This window comes from Aspergillus ibericus (genome assembly GCF_003184845.1).
Source record: "Aspergillus ibericus CBS 121593 unplaced genomic scaffold BO80scaffold_4, whole genome shotgun sequence".
Classification (NCBI taxonomy): domain Eukaryota; kingdom Fungi; phylum Ascomycota; class Eurotiomycetes; order Eurotiales; family Aspergillaceae; genus Aspergillus; species Aspergillus ibericus.
In genome coordinates this window covers 780,061-791,349 of record NW_020292102.1, presented here as the reverse complement: position 1 = coordinate 791,349, position 11,289 = coordinate 780,061, and the positions used below count along the sequence as shown (strand labels likewise).

Genomic DNA, 11,289 nt, shown 5'->3' with positions numbered 1-11,289 from the left:
CCCCCCCCCCTTCCCGGCTGGGTCTAGTGTCGTTTCTTCTCGGCTGTGAATTGTTAGTGGTAGATAGTAGTGGGCAGCAGGTTGGACGGAGCAGCCAGTATCAGCGTCATCATCATCATCATCGAGACTGGACTCCATGTCCAGCAGCGCAAGGTTCATTCACAGCCATCCTCATGGTCAACAGAGGCGTCGGCCCAGACCACCCCAGACCTGACCCGATGAATCGGCGAGCTCGTCCCATAGGAGCGTTCGTATACCAGCCGACTGGGTTCCAAAGCTGCTCGTATATTAATCCGGAATCCGTACTAGCATCCGGTAAGGTATAGTAGGTAGTGGACAGGCGTCGTGGTCTGGTAGGACCGCAGGGGTCGCGGAGAGAGAGGGAAACAAGGCCCCCAGAAAGGAACGGCCAACGCGAATTCCCGGGCTTTGTTTACTTTATGTAGTACTCCATGTAATGCGCGCGGAGCTCCGAGTCCTATCACGCATCTATCAACCCCCAATGATAACAGTCTGAACAACGTCCAATCTACGGGTACAGGGCGCATACTCGCGGCCTTCCTTTGAATCCAGGAAGGCGGCCAGAGAAGATAGGCTGCCTACCGCTGGATCTCCCGGCTCGAATTTTGAGCCCGCCGATTTATCAGGCAGGTACAAGTGGTACATGCACCCCGGCTCCGTGCCCAACCCGGCAGCGGACTGCTTTACGAGGGAATTGCAAACCGTCCTGAGACAACCCTCCCGAGAGGAAATGAATCTCCAAGGGAGGTCTGATCCCTCCCAAACTATATTTCCTCGCCGAAACACCTGCCCATGGAGTTGCCAACGGCCAATGCCTGCACCAGGCATTGCGATCATCGCGTTTCATCCCAATGCGGCACCCTACGACCAGCGCCATTCCGTGGAAGATGGGAAACCCTCGACAGGCGGCTTATCACGATCCATTTCTCTGAGCTCATCACTACTCGGAATCGATTGGTTGGGAGGTCGCGATAAGGCCCTGCGCGCCACCTGCATTTGGGGTGGGGCCCCCTAGGGCCGGATCCGGCGTAGTTCAGCCTCGACAGACTCCACCGCGTTGATAACGAGAAGCTTGGCCAATGAAGGCCCGCTCGGATTAGGTTTAGACTCCCTCATTCTCCCGATGTCCACTCGGGACTTTTCGGGAATGCGCGGTCAAGTTCCTATCGCCGGCTCGGCTTGCTGGGCGCGCCTGTTTCGGGCGGATGGACGGCTGACTCGTCGGCATCGCTGCTTGGCTCTTGGCGGGTTTCATCGTGGCTGCCTGTTCGGAGGCCGCCGATGGATTTGACGGGGAGTCGACACGCGGTTGATGTGGTGACACCCCCGGTGTGGCCATTCTGGTGCTACGTCTGTTCCCCCCCCTCCGTACTCCTGACTATCATCACGCTTCGGAGAATTTGTCCCACAGAAGTAGATACTAAGTACAGAAAGTAGAGAATGCTGGCCGGCTAGTAAGACGTTAGTCCGAAGGACTCACCTATGGGATACGTCTGACTCTGACGGACCATGCTAGTCCTCGGCCTAGTAGGTAGTCGCGTGGGGTGGACCACCCCTCAGAGTCGAAGACTAGAAGTAGGCAACTGGAGTTTGCCTATCAGCAGCCGACGGAGGACCTGAAGAAACCGGATGGAGATTGGAGAGAGAGAGAGCCTACATCGGACCGGCGAGCTGGACCCTGGGGTGATAACACGATCCCCGATCGGGTAAGGTGGTGGTTCATAATAAGTAGGATGCCCTACCTTATCCTCCCTGCCCAACCTGCTAGCATCCGAGGGTTCAGGGGCATGCGAAAGATATGGAGCTGCTGTAGCTTCGGGGACGGAACTAGTACCTATCATAATCCTTACAGGATTCCCTCCTCGATCTTCTCCATATAACTAACCCCGTATCCGCTGCACTAGCAGCTTATCACAGGGTTGCCTGTCGAGTAAGGTGCCAGTATCATCCGCAAGGTGGGTTGATGTTGCTGAATCTTTTATCACTAAGCCGGACGCTGATTATTAGTTCCCAGGACTTGAGCATGCTTATTTGAACTTACCTGCCATTTCCTGGCTATGACCCAGGAATCCGGGCAGCGGAAGGAGCAACTGTCTACAGGACCAGGTCGGGGCCGCGGAGATGTCATGAATGTTGCACGGCTACGGACTCCCCGTCCTCGCCACGTGCTCGTTGCGGGCCCTTGTTGGGTCATTGGGTCATTGCAGAATGCCATTGGGGCTGTCACACTGCAAACAAATCCCATGACGGCGGAGGCCATGAGACCATCGCTGGGGCCAAAAACGTCAACGGCTCGGGGCCAATCATGATCTCGGTTGCCTGGTCGCTGGCGGCTGCCCGGCAGGGCCAAGCACTATTACCTAACGTTTATTTGCATTCTGCAGGGAGCCCGAATTCCGCTGGGATCAGGGCACGGTCTTGTATCTCGGGTCTGGAAAATGTCTGACTTTCTGAGAATCATGGAGGCCACGGGCTCTAGGGGGTCCCCCTGCGCTTGGAGAGTTCTCCTTCAACATGGACACCGGGCGGGTATTGCCGCTGCTGCGGTGCCTTGCGGTGCTGTTTGGGGTCGAGGACAAATAGCAATCGGCTTCCTTGCGTGCCCCTCCATGAGCTGTGGGCCTGTGAGTCTCTAGTTCACTCCGATGGTTGGTGTGGAGTCTAGACTCTCCCAGGCTCAACCTCAGCGATGAGGCTCTGGCACGGACTTTCGGGATCGGATTGACGACCGAGTCCCCGTGACTCATGTCTAGTCCTCCTGTTGGATAGCTACATATGAGCTTTGGTCCGACTGTGGAATGCGGGTCACCTGTAAGAACCACCATACCCAGGGGAGCTAGTATGGCTATCAAATTTCATGTTTGGTTGTTGATACTGACGATATTGTGCGGGAGGCCAAGCGATCGTGTCAGGACGAGGCAAACTAAATGTGAAAGTACAAGCCTTGATCACCTGACCAGCATGGGTCCTGTATGGGCTCGGTGGTCCGTTAACCGTCGGCGATTTGTTGCTTATCTTGAAGCACTGGCCTAGTGCACGTACTGGCTCGGTTTAGCCTGCATGGAGCTTTGCTATATATATAGACACATGCTGTGGCAACTCTCAACAGCCAGGGCAACACTGACGATATACAGGGATATCTGGGACCAAGGACCTGGCCATCAAGATGATAACTGACTAGGCCCTCGATAGATTCGTAAGGAGGCGAAGAAAGCTGGCCACAAGTGTCCTTGATGTAGGCACAAAACATGGCCAGGTCACATGACCACATTCAATTCCACATCGTATGTAAAAGCATTTGTCTACAAGAGTAACAAGAGACATGTCTTTAACAGAAAGGCCCTCATCTCAAAGGCCTAAGTTGCACACACATGCTTCCTGAAATCCATAGTAGGACAAAACTGAAGAGGAGAAAAGTGAGGCCATAGCTAAAAGCTTTGTGTGTTGCCGTATCTAGCCAATAGCGGGATGTAACCTCAACAACAGGCCTGCTGGCCCAATGGTAAGGCGCTTGACTACGGATCAAGAGATTGCAGGTTCGAGTCCTGCGTAGGTCATTCTTTTTTGTGTTTTTCAGTCCCATCCGGACTGACCACGGGCACCCGGCTTACCTTGTCTTTTCCCCTTTTCTTTTTATCCCACTTGGTCGGATATTTGTCCGGATTGAGACATTCATATCCCAAGCGAACCGATGCAGATACCCAGCCCAAAACAGTGAAAAATACACAAGAAAATGCATTCCCTCTATACATATAACCAGACCCTCTATTAAACATTGACACTGTATCCTACCCCCACTGACCCCCGTCGCTTCAACGCCATATAGTACTTCCGCGCCTCGTCAACCCAAAACACGGTGCTCGCAATGCACACCAGTCGGATCAAGTGCCCCAGACCGAGGGGCTCCGTCTGGAAGATCCGCTGTAAGAATGGAAGGTAGATCACACAGGCCTGCCCAGCGAGCGAGCCAAAAACCGCGTAGTTGAACATCTTGTTCCCAAACAGAGATATTTCGCCCCGCAGCACCGACTTCCCCTCACTGCGGCAGGTCAATGCATTGAACATATCGAACAGCACAAAGCAGGTAAAGGTCATGGTCGTGTCGTGAGCCGTCACCACGCGGGAGCGCTTTCCTGGGTTGGCCGCGTCATCGATGTCGCCCATTTCGTGAATGTAGATGGCAAGGGTGCCAAGCATGATCACCATCGCCGAGGTGAGAACGCGTTGGATGAGCGGTTTGGTGAGCACACGGGCAGTTCGAGGGCGCGGAGGCCGGTTCATGATAGACGGATCAACGGGTTCGACACCCAGCGATTGCGCAGGTGGACCATCCATGAGAATATCTGGAAACCAAGGTTAGCAACAGGCGGCGCATAGACGACGGCCATGGACTCACTGATCCAGAGAATCTGCATGGCATTCAAAGGGTTCTTGAAGCCCAAGGTGGTGCTCAGCAACACGAGACTCAGCGCCGCAACACTGGTGCTGAGCTGGAAAGTGATGAAGTTCTGGATGTTGTAGAAGATACCCTTGCCCTGCTCGATAGCACGCAAGATCGTCGAGAAATCGTCATCCGTCAGGATCATGTCTGCCGCCTCCTTGGCGACATCGGTTCCCAACTTGCCCATCGAGATACCAATGTCCGCCTTCTTCAGGGCGGGTGCATCATTGACGCCATCGCCCGTCATGGCCACCACGTCGCCGCGGGACTGCAGAGCGCGCACAAGCTTCATCTTATGGTCCGGACTGGTGCGGGCGAAGACCGAGGTGGAGGAGATGGCTTGCGCGAGCTCCGTGGTGCTCATCCGATCGATTTCCTGTCCACTGATGACGGGCCGTGACCCAGGGGCGTCACTGACAGGCATGCCCAATTTCTTCGCAATGGCCACGGCGGTAGTCTCCGCGTCGCCTGTGATCATGATAACTCGGACGCCTCCAGCCATGAGACGTCTGATAGACTTATGGACATCCTTGCGCGGGGGGTCGTTCATGCCTACCAAGCCCGCAAAAACGAGGCCGTTGTAACGGTCGTCATCATCGCTTTGGCTGGACTTGGACACGGGGGTACCCGATCTGCTGCCGAACGCTCGGCCTCTAGTAGCGTCCCTCACCCCGCCACTGGCGAACGCAAGGACCCGTAATCCTTCCGATGCCATCTCCTCGGCGGCTTGCCTCACGGCCTGGCGCCGGGGTTCATCCAGGATCACCTCGCGGCCATCCTTGGTCAAATACGTATCGCATCGCAAAAGGACCTGCTCGAGGGCACCCTTGATATAGGCAACATTGGTATCACCAGATGTGCCGTTGCCGATGATCACACCCATCCACTTGCGCTCGGAGCTGAACGGAGTTTCTGCTACCCGAGCGCTGATACGATCACGCACATCGTCCTCGCCGAAGGTGTCCAGCAAGTCCAGTATAGCGACATCGGTAGGTTGGCCAACCCACCTGCTCCTGACGCTGCCCGAGGCCCTGTCGTCCGTGGAGGACAACACTGCGGCAGAGGACGCACTAGCAGGAGAGTTTGCATGTACACGAGACAACCTAGCATTGTTGGCGATATTGCCAATTCGCAGAACGGTGCGCGCTGCGGGTCCGGGTGTCAAGGAGGAGATGTCATTGTGAACCTCGAATGGCTCGGGACAGTCAAAATGCCACATCTTCGTCACCGTCATGTGGTTAAGAGTCAGAGTACCGGTCTTATCGCTGCAGACGACATTCACGGAGCCCAGTGTCTCAACACTGGGCAGTCGTCGCATAATGGCACCGCGTTTCGCCATGCGCAGCACACCCAGAGCCAGGGTCACGGTGACAATGATGGGAAGGCCCTCTGGGATCGCAGCCACCGCGAGCGAAACGCCAATCGTGAACATTTCCAGGAGCTTGCGGCCTTGGATCAAACCGATCACAACAATTAGCCCGATGACGCCGAACGAGATATAACTCAATTCCTGGCCCAGACGGTCCATCGACAGCTGTAATGGGGTCCGAGGGCTTTCGATTTCCTGAAGCGAGGCGGAGATGCTTCCAAATTCCGTTTTCGCACCGGTTCCGATCACAATGCCCTGTCCGTATCCCGACCGAACCAGAGTACCCATGAAGGCGATGTTGTGTTGTTCGTTCAGACGGATGTCGGCTCCTACCGCGCCGCTGGCAGGGGCGTCGTAGAATGGCGATCGAGGCGGGCTCACAATCTTGGGGGAATGCGATGGGAGATGTTTCGGGCTGCGAATAGCGTCGGAGTACTTGACAACCGGCTCGTTTTCTCCTGTCAGGTTGGACTCGTCGATTGTCAGATCGGTGGCTGCCGTGATTCTGATGTCTGCCGGAATGCGGTCCCCGACGGTGAAGAGGACCAGGTCACCCGGCACCAGTTCAGTGGCCGGGACGGTAGTCGAGGCCTTGACCGCATTAGAGATGGATGGACTCTTGTTTCGCAGCTCCTGCAACTCAATCTCCCCACCGGGGGCCGGGGAGATCGAGCCGACCACTGGAGGGCCATCGGCAGGAACATCGCGAATCAGGTGTGCATGGTGCGGCACCAGACGAGACAGTGCTTCCAGCGATTTTTCCGACCGGTATTCCTGAACAAATCCGACGGTGACGACAATTGTAACGGCGAGGGTAATGCTGACTGCATCGTCGTAGTTGCCCATAAAGAACGAAATCGCTGCGGAGGCCAGGAGCAGGAGAATCAAGGTCTCCTTGAACTGCTTGAGAAACCGGAGCCAGATAGGCTCCGGCTCCTCGTGAGGTAATTCGTTGGGACCATCCCGGGCGAGTCGCACCTCTGCCTCCGCAGGGCTGAGGCCATGGGTGAGGGAGGTCTGTAAGCGCTGTGCGGTCTCTTGCGGGTCTAAGAACGAATATGTCGAGGTGGACGTCTATCCGCGCAGGGTACCCCGGTCAGACACCACGACGAGATCGCAAAGGGGGACAGAAGATAAAAGAAATGGATGGGGCAAGGAGGAGACAGTGCTGCAGGCAACTTACGGAGGGGGAGGTGCTGGAGCGCACGTCCGCCGGGGTTGTCGACCGAGGTCTCGAATCGGGGATCTGGGCATTATGGAAAGGTAGCGCGGGCGTTGCGGACCTTGACATTTCTCATGCTTTGTCGAAACGGAAAATAGGCCCAGGCAGATCAAACACCAATTGCTAGCATCCCGTCGGGATGAGAGAGGGAAGCGATAGCGAGGGGGGTCTCAGGGGGGTTAATGAGAAGCGCTGGGGAAAAATCGAGACAAGGCCGGCGAAGAGCAAAGCCACAGTCTCCTGGTGGTTGACGCGACCTGGCCGTAACTGCATCAATAGTAGTCAATTGGTTAGCAGGATGGGGAGGGTCGCTACTAAGTGGACTCGCGGCCTGGGCCGTGCACTGGCCAGACTCGGGGCAGAGGCACCCACCAAGGCTGAGGGTAGTTGGCACAAAGAATCTGGTTCTTATTGAACGTCGAGTTGGTGTATCTGGACCGGGGAAGGGTCGCTCGTCATTCGTGCTTCCATGCTTCGGATTTCTCCTCGAATGTCTATTGAGGATTGACGGCAATGACTTTCGGGGGCGCGGCTGATGATGCCTTTCCTAATGCGGCCTAGCTGACCGGATGACGCGTTGTTCCGAAGTTACCTTTATCGGGATTAGTCTGATCACATGGCTTTTGTCAGGTGATCTGATGCATCCTCCCATCTTACCTAAGCTGCATTCCCACACGTGACCCCAGCCACGTCGATTCACACCAATCAAATGCGGGCCGTGGAAGGAGGAGGCTGGGGCAACCGTCAGCCATTCACCCAAGCAAGAGGGAAAGCAAGCAAGCAAGCGATGGGCCCGGTCGACGCGCCCCGTCCGTTTCCCTCTCTCACTTCCACTCTTGTTTCCCTCCCACCTTGCGAATTCAGTCCCAACCACCCCCCCCCCCCCATCTCCATCTCTCATGCCACTATCGCCAATCCCTTTTTGGCTCCCTGTTTCCCCTCCAACCGTCTGTTGTAGGGCTTAGTTTTTCGTTCGCAACTTACGCGATTATCTTTCTCACCCACTCTACCCGTCATCTGCCAACTCCCAAGACAACTGTGGACTCCTTCGCCCGCTGCCCGTAGGGGGCCGAAGCACCAGTCGCTGATCCTTTTGTTTTCTGGATACGGCGCGTCACCAGGCGTTGGTTGCCAGGGACTTCCACCACAAACAGCCACCGCTCTGGGTGGGTTGTTTTAAATTCTCTCTTCTTTCTTGGGACCTCATTGCCCCGACTTTTGGATTGGATCCTGATTCCCCCGCGCCGCCGCCATGTTCTACTCGGAGACCTTGTTGTCGAAAACCGGGCCGCTGGCCCGCGTTTGGCTCTCCGCCAACTTGGAGCGCAAGCTTTCCAAGTCGCACATCTTGCAATCTGACATTGAAAGCAGTGTGAGCGCTATTGTTGACCAGGGACAGGCGCCCATGGCCCTGCGATTGAGCGGTCAGCTGCTCTTAGGTGTGGTTCGCATCTACAGCCGCAAGGCGCGCTATCTGTTGGATGACTGCAACGAGGCCCTGATGAAAATCAAAATGGTACATCTCGCTGCCCCTCGTGGTCTGGCACTTCCATCGCTGACATAACCTTGCGCAGGCCTTCCGTCTCACGAACAATAACGACCTGACGACCACAGTTGTTGCCCCGGGTGGCATTACGTTGCCCGATGTCCTGACCGAATCGGACTTGTTTATGAACCTGGATTCTTCCCTCCTATTGCCGCAGGCGCTCAACCTGGAGCTGGAGGGCAAGCGACCTGGTTCCTCGATGGATTTTGGAAGCCAGCTTCTCCCGGACACCGGCTTGCGGCGCTCCGCCTCGCAAGAACCTGCGCGCCTCGAGGATCACACTCTGGTTGATCTGGACTTGGGAGAGGATGAAACGCCCCTGGGTCACGACTTCAGCATGGAAGTGGGTCGAGATGCCCCGGCCCCCCGCCCCGTCGAGGAAGATCTCTTCAGCGATGGTGGCAAGTTCAACGACGTCGATAATCTGCAACTGGATCTTGGTGAAGATGATGCTCCTCTGGATAAGATGGATCTCGGGGAGGATGACCTACACGATAACCTTCTGCACACGGATGGCGCCATGGATCTCGGTGGTGACGATGATCTAGTTGCGCCCGATGTCGATGACAGATTCGAACGCGAGAGCGTTCTTAGCGATATCGAGGAGGAGCGATTAAAGGAGATGGAAGCTGAGCAGGAACGAATTGAGGAGGGAAAGGAAGGCGACGGCGCTCAGCATGCTCAACGTGCGAAGCGGCGCAAGGTCGTTCTCATGGATCTTGACGATGAGACTGATAAGAAGCAAAAGGATGTCAAGGACCAACACCTGAACCGCTCTGAGATTTTGAAGCCCTCGTCATGGCTCCCTAGGGATCCCGTGCTGCTTACCCTGATGAACATGCAGAAGAACGGTGACTTTGTGTCGAATGTGCTTGGTGCTGGCCGTGGACGTGGCTGGGCCCCTGAATTGCGCGACCTGCTTTCGTTTGATACCATTCGGAAGGCCGGTGAGCTTAAGCGGAAGCGCGACAGCGGGATTGCCGATATGGATTTGGACGCGGCCACCGCGCCTGCGCTGGAACTGGGCGAAGAAGAGACCATCCTGCCGATCGATGAGGGGGTTGGTCTCGACTCTACACTCCTCCAACGCTCCGATATCGAGTTCCCGGGTGACGAGGAGGATCATGCTCTTCGCCTTAGTGATGATGAAGGAATGAACCAACCATTGGAGGATGCGGATGAAACCACCATCCAGGACAGTGGGCCGGTTTCGATTGGTACGAAGCACGCCGTCCATATCCTCCGGGAGCGCCTCGGCGAATCCGCCGCGGACCAGAAGAAGAGCGTCAAGTTCCAGGATCTGCTCCCGGAGAAGAAGGCATCCAAGGCGGACGCCACTAAGATGTTCTTCGAGGTCCTCGTGCTGGCCACCAAGGACGCCGTTCAAGTCGAACAACGACCGGAGACCGTGGGTGGCCCTCTCAAGATCCGTGGCAAGCGTGCCCTCTGGGGCTCCTGGGCTGAAGAGGGTGCCAGTGAGGAGGCCGAGCAGCAGTCCGTTGAGGCCACGGCCTAGATGAGGTGGCTCCGGCGTCGGGTTCATGTACAGTTGCGTTCTCTTTGGATTGTGCTTTAGTGCGGGCAGGGCTGCCCTGGGGAATCTTGGGCTTTTTGTATGGGGGCGATCATCTTGTGTGAATCCATTGGAGTTTCGGGGTTTCTCTGTTGAATTTCTCTATTCTTTCTCGCTTTTCAGGGACTGAAAAGGCGGCTATTATGATTCGGCTGGAGGGCTGGGATGATTGCTCTGTTGGTCGTTGGGCGAACGTCTTGTTTGGACGATAGGTAGCTTAGTGTAATAGAGGTCTATCGAATATAATCTAGCCCAGCGATGCGCATGGGGCGTATCTCTGCTTTGGATGCATGGGTTCTTTTGGCGTCAATATACATTGTAGGTAACAATAGTAGTTAGTTCATGTGGGGAAAGGTTCCATGGCTGGGGGTGACGGGGTGGGTTTCTGGCGTCACGGCTGCCGAATGCTCGCGCCTCGGGTGGTTCTTCCCCGGCACCCATCATGAACACTGACCAGGCAGTTTAGACACCGAGAAGTCTGCAGCCGGGAATGCAATTCCGTCACGGAATCTGGCGAGGTTGGACTGACCATCTGTCAAAGAGAGTGTCGTTATCGCACTTCGGCCGTTATCTATCACTTCAGTCCGTCTCGGCTCTCCTCCGAGGCCGAGGACGACACTAACAATCCAGCGATCAGCCAGACCAGCCAATCTGCTTAGCTCGACGGAACTTCTCTCTCTGACGCCAGGCCTGCAACCCGCCAAGTGCACAACATCGCCCAGGAACGCTTCATGAACCGGATCGCCGTCTTCTGCATCCGGCTTGGTCTCATATAATCGGGATCTTAAGGCCGAGATCTCTCCATCTATAAGTTGAGCGAGGTGTCCCCTCTCCTGTGCGTACTCTATCACTCGACCGGTCCTTAGATATTCTGGCTTCTCTCATTCCCCCTTTATACTTCTCTCTCAGTCAAGCTTCATCAAGCTTTCTCGAAGAATTCCCCGACTGGACCAGCCGCTAAGCTTCCGCTGCAGATCGGCAGGTCTCAGCTCAAATCCTCCGAGTCGGCTCATTGATTGCCCTCCAAATCCAGAGGAGTTTTGAGCGCTCACAGAATAGATAACATCAGATTAACGGGGAGTGCGCGTCGTGGATCTCCCCAGTCGATTGCTCCATC

General features: G+C 55.9%; 2 protein-coding genes and 1 non-coding gene across 3 annotated transcripts; 2 read left to right on the top strand and 1 right to left on the bottom strand.

Moving 5' to 3' along the window:
• The first annotated feature begins 3,506 nt into the window (after positions 1–3,506).
• Positions 3,507–3,578, top strand: BO80DRAFT_t41. Its single transcript has one exon. It is a non-coding gene; the product is annotated as a tRNA-Arg (tRNA).
• A 158-nt stretch (positions 3,579–3,736) lies between these two features.
• pmr1 (Ca(2+)/Mn(2+)-transporting P-type ATPase PMR1) lies at positions 3,737–7,536 on the bottom strand. The gene is made up of 4 exons (XM_025718669.1): positions 7,426–7,536; positions 7,015–7,320; positions 4,418–6,905; positions 3,737–4,364 (listed from the first exon to the last, which is right to left on the bottom strand). Exons 2-4 carry the CDS (start codon positions 7,120–7,122, stop codon positions 3,790–3,792), a joined length of 3,171 nt encoding a protein of 1,056 aa, XP_025579395.1. The 5' UTR covers positions 7,123–7,320; positions 7,426–7,536; the 3' UTR covers positions 3,737–3,789.
• A 390-nt stretch (positions 7,537–7,926) lies between these two features.
• Positions 7,927–10,464, top strand: BO80DRAFT_499286 (kleisin alpha). The gene is made up of 2 exons (XM_025724180.1): positions 7,927–8,569; positions 8,628–10,464. Exons 1-2 carry the CDS (start codon positions 8,306–8,308, stop codon positions 10,113–10,115), a joined length of 1,752 nt encoding a protein of 583 aa, XP_025579394.1. The 5' UTR covers positions 7,927–8,305; the 3' UTR covers positions 10,116–10,464.
• The last annotated feature ends 825 nt before the right edge of the window (positions 10,465–11,289 follow it).